General features: G+C 46.8%; 1 protein-coding gene across 5 annotated transcripts in view; it reads right to left on the bottom strand.

The window, feature by feature from the left end:
- Positions 1-12240, bottom strand: part of LOC144154988 (breast cancer anti-estrogen resistance protein 3 homolog) — a 239710-nt gene that overhangs the window by 8600 nt on the left and 218870 nt on the right. For all 5 annotated transcript variants that reach the window (XM_077686153.1, XM_077686156.1, XM_077686154.1 and 2 more), the window contains 5 exons: positions 7484-7610; positions 6141-6386; positions 5307-5579; positions 4642-4865; positions 1749-2354 (listed from right to left, as the gene is read on the bottom strand). In XM_077686153.1, the coding sequence (XP_077542279.1) occupies positions 1749-2354; positions 4642-4865; positions 5307-5579; positions 6141-6386; positions 7484-7610 (1476 nt within the window). The remainder of the gene's footprint in view (positions 1-1748; positions 2355-4641; positions 4866-5306; positions 5580-6140; positions 6387-7483; positions 7611-12240) is intronic.

The following is a 12240-nucleotide window of genomic DNA, read 5'->3' as shown; positions in this document are numbered from 1 at the left end:
AAAGACACACATGTAGTCTGGGCTGCATAACAGTTTACCCAGCTCCTAAATCTAATAATATAACGTGGCATCCCAAAAACAGCAAAGCAAGGCTTACTTGACGACCAACCCAAGCCGTACGGCTGAAAAAAAAAATCTTTGATAAAATCTTTGGTTTTGAAACAAGAGGATACAACAACAAAAAAAGGCTACATCTTTACGCTGCCAAGTTACAGTTGCTAGAGCAATATCTAAACAAGTTTTGAGAGCAGCAGATGGGAAAACCCAGCTGCTGGGTAATTTGCGTGCATTTTCCTGCACAAAACATGGCCAAGGAACTGAGTCTGCCATTGCACGTGTGCAATTGCTCACTACTAAGAATCTCTGGACTTAGAAGAGGCTGCTCAGTTGTGCAGAGGGATCAGGTGCACATGGAAACCACCTTTAAATCCTCATTTAGATGCAGCCCTTTATTGTCCTGTGGACAAAAGTGTCATAAGGCATTGTTTCACAGTCACTCCAAAACCAAGAAATGGTAGTCAGTGCAAAAAATGTTCCTGCAGTGCCAAGTGGTGTTTGTTACAATGTTAGCTCACGTGCAGTGCCCCCACGCGGCGCTGATAGTTTTGTGTTGAGCCATGCAAGCCTGGCACAGTGGCGAGTGGTTGTTTTGGAAAAATAAAGTCAGTTCGTTCTGGGCAAACGGCTCGGCATGTGCTCATGTCTTTCGCGGGCCTGATGGCCTACTGTTCGCGGTAGTTACTCCTACCGCTCGGCCATCCGCAATTCTACACATCTAACAACTGTATCAGCGCCGCGTGGGGGCGCTGCACGTGAGCTAACATTGTTAACATTGCTAACATTGCCAGTTGTTAGATGTGTAGAATTACGGATGGCCGAGCGGTAGGAGTAACTACCGCGAACAGTAGGCCATCAGGCCTGCGAAAGACATGAGAACATGCAAACTGCAGGCATAAGGAAATTAATAGATTCATGCAGAATTCTCATATACCAATAGGCACTCACAACAGATGCCAGTTTCCAACTGAGACTTTGCCCCGTCACACAGAATTGTCCTCACTCACTCATCCACTGTAGCTGCAGCACCTATTTAAAATTAATAGATCGATGGCTGGATCCTTAATTAAGAATTGTTAGCACTGCATTCCTAAAGGTTCACATGTGCATCTTTGAACAGCTTTGAGGATCAGCCCAACGTGCATGCTTTGCTTTGGCTTCAGAAGCTTGAACTCTATTCGTGAGCTCCATCCATGCACTGTGCAAACTGTGTTTTGCCTTCTTCCCCTGTCTCAGTGGTCACCTTCGCTCACTTAGAGGCAGCATTGACTGCCTGTCACTCCTTTCATTGCTAAGCAGTGTTGGTAGTCTGTCATTCCTGTTCCATCCTCTGTAGCAGTCTACTTTGCCCTGCACTCGCTTCACGCTCCACTTGGCACTAGGCATCAACGTGTACAAGCTGCGACGCAGCACATCTAACTGTGGTATAACAACTTGGGTTCCGGTTTCTGATGTGACGTGAAGCCAAGGCGGCTACCGCTGCAGCGGAGAGGCCGAGGCAGCAGCAGTAGTGGCGACCTTGGCTTGACATCACCCCTCTCCACATGCGGCTGATTGGCTGCCACTGTACTACACCCATTGCGCTCTGCTCCTCTCTTTGCACACTTTTCTTTTAAGCCCACAGAACAACGCTGGCAACATTTTGCTGACGTGACTTTCTATGTCAGAAGCAAGAATAAATTGCAACTTACCGTTCCAAAAGGTCCTTCCTATATTGTGACCCCTGAGGCAATGCCAGCAGTTCCAAACCCACTGTGACCCCGAGCCCCAAGTCTCTCTCCTCCCTCAGTCCCAACAAGTCCAAGTCCAGCCGAGTCAGGTGATTAGCCAACGCCCGAGGCCCAGTCTCCAGAAGAACACTGCGCACGTGCGCCATGATGCCCTTGTCCAGTGGCTTGTTGTCTGAAGGAAGCAGTGTGCTCACAAATGTCACGCGGTCAAACTTTGATGGGGGGTCAATTTCAGGCACAGTCAGCACGCGATTGCACGCCACATCAGAACACTGCACCGGCGGCACCTGTTTCGTACCGGCCACAGCGGTTCGAACAAGAGTCCGGTGTGGCGTTCCATGTCGCTTGACTTCACTCGCCCGTGCTGCCGGGTCAGTCACGTCGGCTGTGTGGCCAGGACTACCGTTATCGGCGAGTTCCGAATAGACACCCTCGCAATTGTTGACGTATTGGGTGACAGGGTTGGGGTCTCTCTTCGCCGCCGCCACTGGCCTCTGTTGCAAGCGCTTTGAAGGAACTCGGCTAGGTTTGGGAGGGGGCTGGTCTTCAGGGCTCCCTTCAAGGTTCCTGCGATCCAAAAGTTTGCCCGGTAAGCGGTCTAACTCCAATAGTGAGTGCTTGTAGCCATGATACAAAGTGGACACTCAATTCAAAAAATGGCTTTTAGAGCCTGGAGGTGTCGTCAGAGCAAAGACAGACCAAACATCGAAAATGTATACTATAACAGATTACTTTATTTAACATATTAAAGCAAAAATTTACTGCAATTTTTATTGAGGGCACCAACAAGAAGTATTTATACTGCCTTTGAAAGAACAGCGTGCTCATATGAAGAGCAAAATTTAATGGTACAGTAGAATATCATAAGCTACATTCCAAGTTTTTCCAGTTTTCTGGCAGTTACATTGTAAAACGCCAGTCTCCCATGGTTAAAAGTATGTTCAGATGACAAGATTTCCTACCTGGCTGCTGTGTTTTCTTCTCATGGGTCTCTAAAGAATGTGTTAGTGAAGGTTTATGAAAGCGCAGTGTGCTTGCAAACTGTCTGAACAGGTCCCGGGGACGGGTACACCCTTGTTAGGGTGATTTCAGGGTGTTGGCAGTCGAACATACTCTAACATTACAGCATACTATCTGGTCAGCGTAAAAAAGTTGGAGTGTAGCAAAAGACAGTGGATGCAAAAAGAACAGACAGATAGCAGTCCAAGAAAAACAGATAGATACTAGATATGTATACCAGCTGTAGATACAGGGTCATTCTATTGCGTGAGCGCCACATATTACTTGGCTATGTACGTGAAAAATGCAGTATCCCCCCATCTGCGTGATTAAACAGCATGGGACCTGTCTGGAACATGTGGGCAATATTAAAAGGCCCTAAGGTGTTCACTTTTTTGTTTAATCCAAAGTATATTTAATAATAAATGTGGTTGTTGACACATCACAAAGGGAGGGCTGAAAATTGCAGTTGCCTCGCTAAGTAAGCTGCATTACCTACAAGTTTATGGGTGAGTTTCAAGCTGCTGTTCAGGAAAATGCAGCCAGTTGCAGATGAGCTTGATTCTTGTACGTTAATCCCTCAAAGAGGGACACATCTGCCACGAGACAAGCAGCGCAGCACAATTTTGAACACATTTGATGGGCAAAAGTGAGTGTACCCGCCACACCATCTGGTAGCCGCGCATCATGGCAAAGTGGTAAGAGCTCTTAGCACTTCCAAAGAGCCAAGGGGAAACAACAACAAAGGATCACAAGCATCCCTCACAACAATGCGATCAAGAGAGCTATGTTACATGGTTTGGGTCAGTGTGACGAGGAGGGTTGAGATCACATAATCCTACTCGTCATTGAAAGTGCACCACTGACTGCTCCCAAAAATGCGGCACATTTATGACTACTTTGAGAGTGCCTTGAACTGCAGCTAATTTTTTTTTTATTTTGTGTCAGTTCCTTTAAAGCAAGACCCCTCTAAGTAAAGCTGCAGCCTAAACAAAAAAGGAGAAACATGAGGCCGTTACACACTTCACAATGAGTTTCACAGATCATGTATACGAATAAGCGCGCGCGCATGCACGCACGCACGCGCGCACGGTGTTTCACCAAAAACTTCAGAAAATTCTTAAAAATGTGCTTTTCTAGAAAAAGTCACCTCTTCAGAAGTAAACTGTTCGCTCTTGTGGATGTTAGCAAGCTCAAAGACATGCTAATTAGTTAGGCAGATAATTACATCTCTAATTAGCGAAGTTTAGAGGTTATTACGTACCAATGGTGAGTTTGTAGCCATATAAAAGATGATGCCACTTCAGCTTTTTAAATGAAAGAACATACTTTTTTAAAGTCCTGCAGTATGAAAAGATGTGCTTTTTTTTCTGTGCCAAACCAAAACTCCTCCCATGAGGAGCACTGCAAGTCTAGTGCAAATGCAATGTCGTGAAATTGACAGCCTATTTTGAAGAGAATGTCCTTTGTTTTCTTGAGAAGCCTACCTTCAAAGTGTTTATTGAAACAACCTAAGCTGCTGGCCTGTCTGTGCTCAAATCTGGTGCAGTGATCACTGTCACATTTATCCAACACCACTTTAAACAAACATATGTATTTACCAGCTGGGTTTTGGCAACCAAAAACATTGGCATGGCACAAATGATTGCTCTCCAGCTTCTTTGGTCCAATCGCCAGCTTTGACACAAAACACAAGGCTCCAACACATCGCACTGTCTCCCCATGCCGACATGTCTTTTGGCCATAGCAAGATGGTGCAAAGGCCTTACGTGGAACTCTCGTGCAGTCGTACAATGAATTCAGTCATGTGTATGCGTAAGCAGACATAGATACCAATGCAACTGCCCAAACACACCTGTGGGCAGCTTCGGAGCTGACGGTGCCCGAGAGTGGCCTGTGCTCCCAGGCCCTGCGCTCCAGGGTGGGGCTGAGCAGAGGATCACTGCCGACGCGAATGAAGCCCCTCCGGTGGTTTCCAGAGCTATCCCGAGATGGCAGCGTGGCACTCGCGGGCATCTGGCCAGGACTGGAGTACCCGGATGAGTGCATCTTTTGGGGCAGGTGGGGCTCGCAGGTGAGCTGCAGGGACGTGTGCACAACGGTACCTGTTGTGAGCCTACTGAGTGGCTGTAAGTGGGAGCCACAAACTGTAGCAAGCAACATCCAACACAATTTGGAATGCGTCAGCTGAACTAGCAAACGAGACGGAAGAGGAGATCGGTGTCTATTTCGTCTGTCTCATTGACCAGTGGTGCAGACATAGCCCAAAAAATGATCAGTTCACTTCCACTGTGATCTAACTTCAGTCGCATGAGCACACAATGCACGAGCAAAAGTGCTTGAAGTATACAGGCAAATAAACTTCACAAATTTATCGCCCAAAAGAGAGAGAGAGAGAGAGAGAGAGAGAGAGAGAGAGAGAGAGAGAGAGAGAGAGAGAGAGAGAGAGATAACACTGATATATGTATTGATTGTGAAGCTGGTTAAGAGCCAACTGTGGTGAGAAACATAACTTCGTACCCCATTTGATGGCGGAGGCACTATACTGCCAGCATCATGAGCCTTTTGCTGAGCAGACTCGGCAGCTTTGGGTCCCTCGATGCCGTACCGCTGGGCATAGTACGAAAGTGGCATGCTGCGGTTCACCGGCCTTGACACCACAGCACCGGAAGCAGCAGAGATGGGCCGCTTGTTGCCCACATAGAAGGTCACCAGGTCGGGCACCGTGTCGAAGCAGTCATCCTCAAACTGGTATTGGACACGCTCATACACGGTGAACGGCTGCAAGACCACCTGCAGCATTGTGTGAGGCACAGAAGGCTCACCGCACCTGCTGAGTGGCATGACAGCATAAGAAGAAGAACATAGGCCTGCTGTGGTGCCTTGGTGGCTAAGACAGCTGAGCAGAGGTCACAAGTTCGATTCCTGGTTGCCATGGAAGCAAGGAACATCCATGTGTAGGTATTTCGGCATGCAATAAATATCCTTAGGTGGTACAAATTACAATGAAAATAGAGTGCAGAAAAAACAAGTAGACGGGATGAGCACTCGTCCCGTCTGCTTGTCTTTCTTTGTGCCTGTCCTCTTGTGCTTTATTTTATTTTAAGCAATGAGTCAACTCGCCCAGCAAAACCTTCCGTTAGATGGACTAAATTAATTTGTAGCCCACCACTACAGAGCTACATGGGGTTTCCAAGTCTCTGGTTGAATTAGAAAGTTAAGCTATTCTCATAAAATATGCCCAGTCACATGCACCTTTGAAGATTGTGGCTAATTCAAGCTTTTCCAGTGCACTTTAGCCCCTGGCATCAGGCTTGTGCATGCCAGCCCTGAGGCAGTCCTGCGTGTGCCCACCTTGTTGATGACGAAGTGCAGCGGTGCTCCCTTCCAGCAGCAGGTGAGCACGTAGTCGCCAGGCCGGGACACGCAGTCCCGCACCAGGAAGCCGCCGTCGGCCGTCATGAGCTCCTCAGCACGCTGCCGGGGGATGGTGCCGTGGTACCAGGCGTGGCTGCGCAGGTCTCTGCTGTCCAGGCCCAGCTCCCACTCCAGTGCTTTCTTCAGCTCTTCGGCCGGCGTCTCGGTCGTCACGGGCGTTTCCTGGTGGAGGTCACACACGATGAGGAGGGGGCACAGCATGCATGGCTCACCTTTCTAGGAGGAGGTATCTTGAGGCTTCGGAAAACCACCAACACTGAGACCATAGCAAAGATAGCCATACATATACAAAATTTGCGAGAAAAGAGAGAGGTCAACAGTTTTTCCTTTCCTTGAGTTTTCTATGTACTTGGAATCAAGCCAATGCCCTGACATGGGTATAATACCCCTACGCCATCATGCCACTATTCCAAGGTAGCGCCCCAGAAGTGGTGCTTAGCAAAGTAACCAATACTTGAATGGGTGCTGTGGCTAGAGAAGTACGGCAGAGCACAAAGCTCTAGCCATACTTCTCAGAATGCATGTCAATGGCATTTGCCCAGAACTTCTCTTGCAAGCCCGTCATGGCTGTCATAAAATCTGCAATCAATTGCAGGGGCACACAAATGCTGGGACTAATAGTGTGGGCAAGCAGCATGAGACCTGTTCCATAGTGCTCCATGCTACAAGAGGTGCAAGTGCCAACCTGATCTGAATGTATTGTCGGGCCTGAGCAGCTTGCACTAATCCAGTGCCTACCAGCCTACACAGGCTGAGTAGGGGCATTAAAATGGAGGGTAGGAAGAAAAGGAAAATTTGCTCGTTGGACATTCTGTTGTTAATGCTGGCTCCCCTCAATTTTTCTCTGCCCTTTTTGCCCTGCACACTAATTGCAGATTCTGCCCCTGCTTGGCTCCCTACCTTGCAGATACATAATCCAACAAACCTAGTAAAAAGTAATCTGGGGGGAATAGTTGGTTTGACACGATTAAAAAAAAAATTCACAAACAACATGTGCTGTGTGGTGAGTGCTCCGTCAGCCGTGCCAATTCTTTTCACTGCTAATGCATTTAATAGTTCTTCAGAAACTGCTCTAGAAATAAACCAATATATTCTTGTTGAACACGCACTTTATTCCATGCATAAGTATTTTTGGCACTTTGAAAAGAGCAGATTCACACACCGTGGTAACATAGGCTGAGAGTCTGATCAAACAACCACCGCTACAGGGATAGCAGGGATAGCGGGGATAGCTTTATTACGTGCATTTGGTAACTTACCATGCTGGACCTGTGACTAGAAGCAGCAGTCGAAGTAGAGCACGACCGCACCAGCGACACCGGGGAAACAGCCGAGTGCACCAGGACGCTTGGGTACGAGACCGTTTTTCCCCCTAAGCTGGGATTCCTGGACAGAGAAAAAGTAAGAACAGGGCGTGAGCTCATCTTCAGAAGCACGAAGACAGCTGGTGCCACACTGTGCTTTTTGAACACGCAGACTGAGATAATTGGCAGCAGCACGCCCACAGGCGGGGACAGCAACGTGACTGCCCGCTGCGTGCGACCACCACTGGGGCAAACTGTACGTGAAGTGGATGGGTGCCAGCATGAGGCAGCCTCAGAGAGCACTGTGTCCAGCAAGATGTGGTGGCAGCGAGGATGTACTAGCAGGCTACACTTGTCAGTAAGAACAGTCTGTTGTCAACAAACAGCACGCAACCGACACACAGTGCATTCAACAAGCATCACTTGAAGCATTGTTTCAGTAATTCAACTACTTTTTACAGCAACAGCTGCAAATACCAGAGATTGTATCCATGAGCGTGCCTGCTTGACAGTACTTGGCTGTCCGCTACTCCCACTTACAAGCCTGGCTGCTAAATGTCAGGCCTGCTTGCTGGTGGGCACACAAGCTGGCGGGCCCAAGGGCTTGGTAATGGTTCTCTAGGTTTGCAACTGGCCTACCCTAGGTACTGCGAAGGTTCGAGAATGTTGCCAGGGGTGGTGCAACAGCTGCCATCGACGTGTTGCTGTACCTCGATAGATTTGATTCATTTCCTTTTCTCACACAAATTCAGTCGAACCTACTGAATTTCAGTTGCAACAAATTTTAGTGTAGTGTAGTGTAACATATGTCAGTAATGCAAACGTCCTCTGGGACGAGGTTTCGAGTCATCCAGATCGGTGGGGGAACGCTCGTTCTGCATTTCCACTTTCTACACATGCCAGCTGCGTGTTATTCACACTCAAAAACTCGTGTGTGGCTGCTTCTCCACAACATCCCGAAGCAATCAAGGCAGCCATCAGGACTAATTTGGCGCCTGGCAAGTCTTGCGTGATGAGACAACTTGCATTTCTTTATCTGCTTGGTCACACCTGCTCCCTTGGTCGCATTGATAATGGTCATTTGGGTGCATGTGAACCAGATCCACTGCAGTTTTGATGTCTCAACTAGATTTCTTGAATATATCGTAAAATCCAATGATTGACCACCGTTTCACATGTAGGCGTACTGTATTCCCGGTAAAATATGCTCAATACCAGTCAAGTGTGGAGAACAACTATGCCAGCCTTAATGACAACATATGCATAAATTAATTTTTATGACTGCTTTTCATGATAACGAGCTCATTCAGCTCATTTCAGTTCAGCAAAACTACACTTGCATGACCGTTCTTGAAATTAGCTCAAGACAGCTTTACTCCACATCTCAGTAAGCTACAAAGTGGCCCCCGATAAGTGGAATAACAATGCACCAGAAAATTACCTGCAGGTTGTTAACGAATTTTGCTAGAAAGGTTGGTTGCTTGGGTAGATTCGTGTGACATGATGCTTCTGGAAAGTCCAAACTTATGACACGAACAGCAGCAAAGGGATTACAACACAAAGTGATTTGTGTCACCGTCCCCTTGCCCCTGTCCCTCTCATAAGTTTGCACTTTCCAGAAGCATAATTTTTCTAGATGTGCTTGCAGTCCAGTAAAAGGAGATTGTACACATGTCCAACATGCGTGCACCTTGCAGCAATACAAGTTGAACCCATAGCCCGGTGTTAAATGCAGAAATTCTTAAATTTCTGCTATATATATAAAAAAAAAATAAAAACAGGGATTTGACGGGCCAAAGTGACACTTAGGCTGTGAGGTGCGCAAAAATCTCAACATGTGACATTTTCATTTTTCGCCTCCATCAGAAAAACGTAAACCGCGGCCAAGACCGAACCTGCGTCCTTGAGCTCAACAGCTCAAGGTACAGTGGCTTTTTGGATGCACTACAACTGTGCAGTAGGAAATTCACTTGATGAGAATTAATTACCCGATTAGCCAATTAGGTATACTCCTTTAACTGTGACAAAAAATCTACCAACCCTTCCTAAAGAAAACTGAGAGAAGCGCGAAAGCGACAATTCTTCGCGATTCTTCTACAAACGATCTAAAGGCACACTGATATGTGATTTAAAGGTTTATTATTGTGCTCCTTCTTCACGATGGATGCATATATTGTTTTATCCAGATCAGCTCCTTTTTCGCAACTTTCAACTGACCGTTTTAGCACAATACAAGCCCAATTTCACGCATCCCAGCAAAAAAAAAAGAAAACAATTCGAAGACCAATTGGACCAGTCCAATTGAACCAACTGAAAGTGCAGTTGGTTCCAGTTGGTCCAATGGCCTTTTGGACGGGTTCAACTCGACTTCCAGTGTTTTTTTTTTTTTTCGGCTGGGATGTAGGGTCGTCTTAGCATGTAATTTGTTTCAGGGTACGTTTGATAACAGAAAAGTAAAAGCTGATTTGTGTAATCATACCCCCCCCCCCTCCGTAAATTACCATGCTTCACTGCAGAACAGGCGATGTGGGAAAGTCAGCTTACAAAGACCAAGCTTACACCCATACCTTGAAAGTCGGCTTCACCCAACGTTTTATAAAAACGTTGGCTTCACCTCTAATGACAAAAGCATCGCTAGGAAGACATCTTTCCACGTGCAGTGCAAACTGTGCTATATCAATATTGAAGACCCTAGGACATTTTTTTTTATGAAAGCTTTTGTGTCGGCCAGCCAGTCTATGAGGTACATTAGTTCTTTGATAGGACGCCGTCGGTCCTACTAAGAAAGCTCTCGTTTTAAAAAGAAACGCTAGGTGTTCTGAACAATCATGGAACATTATCAATTTCTGCTTAAAGTGATTGATAACATTTCGTGACAATTCAAAACGCCTAATGTTTTTTTTTTTTGTCATGGTTAAGAAGTATGCCTAATATAATAGGGCAATTTTGTCAAGTGAATTCTCTACCTTATAGTAGTTGTGCACCCACCCAAAAAGCCACTATACCATGTGCACCAATTACTGTGAGAATTCCTACAATGGAGAAGATTTTTCGATGCTTCAGGGAAAACATGCCAAATTCACACGTACATTGCATGCTGGTGATCTTGTACTCAGTTGTGCACAACGAGTTCAAGGCTTTCCCTCACTCGTTACAGCCAGGAGTTGCAGAAGCAGACAAAAAATGCGAGCAAGAAATGCTGGCCCCCAGCTGCACTAGTTCAGGAACTGCACGCTGAATTGGACTGAGCCAAGGTACCGAGTCAATATCGTACCACATCATGTCACACTCCTGCAGCCACTATTGTCAACATCATACGCTTGTGATTGCCAGGTTCCTTTGCCGTTTTTCGGAGCTTCTTTCGAACATAATAAAACTTTCATCTGCTTCCAGCCATTTTTCAAAAACTCTTGCGTTGAGCGTCATTTTGAATGCTCTACTACAGTCCTGTAATTAAACGAATTGTTATCCATCTCAGTATTCACACTAAGCAACTACTGAAATAATGAATACGAAAAAAAACAACTTAGACGAACGAACACGCGAACAATTATGAACTATTATCAGTCACCCAACGTAAAATTATTTTCAAATTTTTTTTAGCGCTAGCAAACTTAATGAGAGGCACCCCATGCGAATTGTAGAAGACCCGACTCTCCCTGCGATTTTGGGAAAAGCTAACCGCTCTCCTCGTAGCACGCGCGTAACTATCAAATCAGTTTGTAATAGAGGTTCCGGCATTCAAACACGGGCTCTTCAGGGGCTACACAGCCGCAGCATACTGGACCGCACTGGGGCATCACTTGTTACCTCATGTCCACCGCTTGGCGTCGTGCGCGCTCCGCAAAATTGGACTCCCCGCACCGCGCGACCCCCCAGACTCGCGCGCACTCGACACGGGCGGCACTGCGCGCCGCTCCCCGCTTTCGAGAGGCGCGCTTGGGAGACGCCCATGCACGAGTTCAGTGGCACCGGGTGCGCCGGGAGGGCGACTTCGCAATAACCCAATTACTGCTACGAGACGGCGACAGAGTCGTGGCAGCAACCAGTGCACGAACGAGAGGGGAGGAGGAAAGCAGAAGATGGGCCAACGGCGTTGCAGCGGCAATCGCCGCCACAAACGCGCTCTATGCACGCTCGAATCGACGGCCGAAAATGATAGCCGTGCAATAGAAGGGAGTAGGGTCGGCATTGGACGAAACGGTCATTAGAAAGAAAGAAAAAAAAAATCTCTCCCTCGCCTCTTCCAAATTTGAGCGTGCGCCAAAGCACGCCGATAGTTCCAACTTTTTAAATTATTCATCCTGATAATGCAGTAACGCGCGACTAAATTAGAACGTAGCTTCATTCGAACAAACGTTCTGTTCCCTTCATCTTCGAATTAATGAGATGTGCATGTCACGTAACCCAACGAATGTCATGATCCTGTCGGCTTGGAATTAACGAGAATTCTCACAGAATACAAGCGCATCATAGAGCTTATACAAACGTAATGTTTTAACCGAAATTCGCTGCGCGCAGGCTGCCCTAATGTATTAATTCGTAATAGGCGAGTTTTCGTTAAAGGTAGGACGGGTGAGCAGATACCGATTTATTTTTTTCCTTCATCTGTGCGCGGTGCTGGGCCACTGCTCAACGCGCCTGTGTTGGAAAAAAAAAAAAAAAAAAAAAAAACGATTACATTTGCCGCGTAACACAAACTTTCTGAGGTC

The sequence above is a fragment of the Haemaphysalis longicornis genome, unplaced genomic scaffold, assembly GCF_048455015.1.
Source record: "Haemaphysalis longicornis isolate Haplotype H1 unplaced genomic scaffold, Haemaphysalis longicornis Haplotype H1 scaffold_1, whole genome shotgun sequence".
NCBI classification, from domain to species: domain Eukaryota; kingdom Metazoa; phylum Arthropoda; class Arachnida; order Ixodida; family Ixodidae; genus Haemaphysalis; species Haemaphysalis longicornis.
This window is presented reverse-complemented; position numbering and strand designations above follow the sequence as displayed.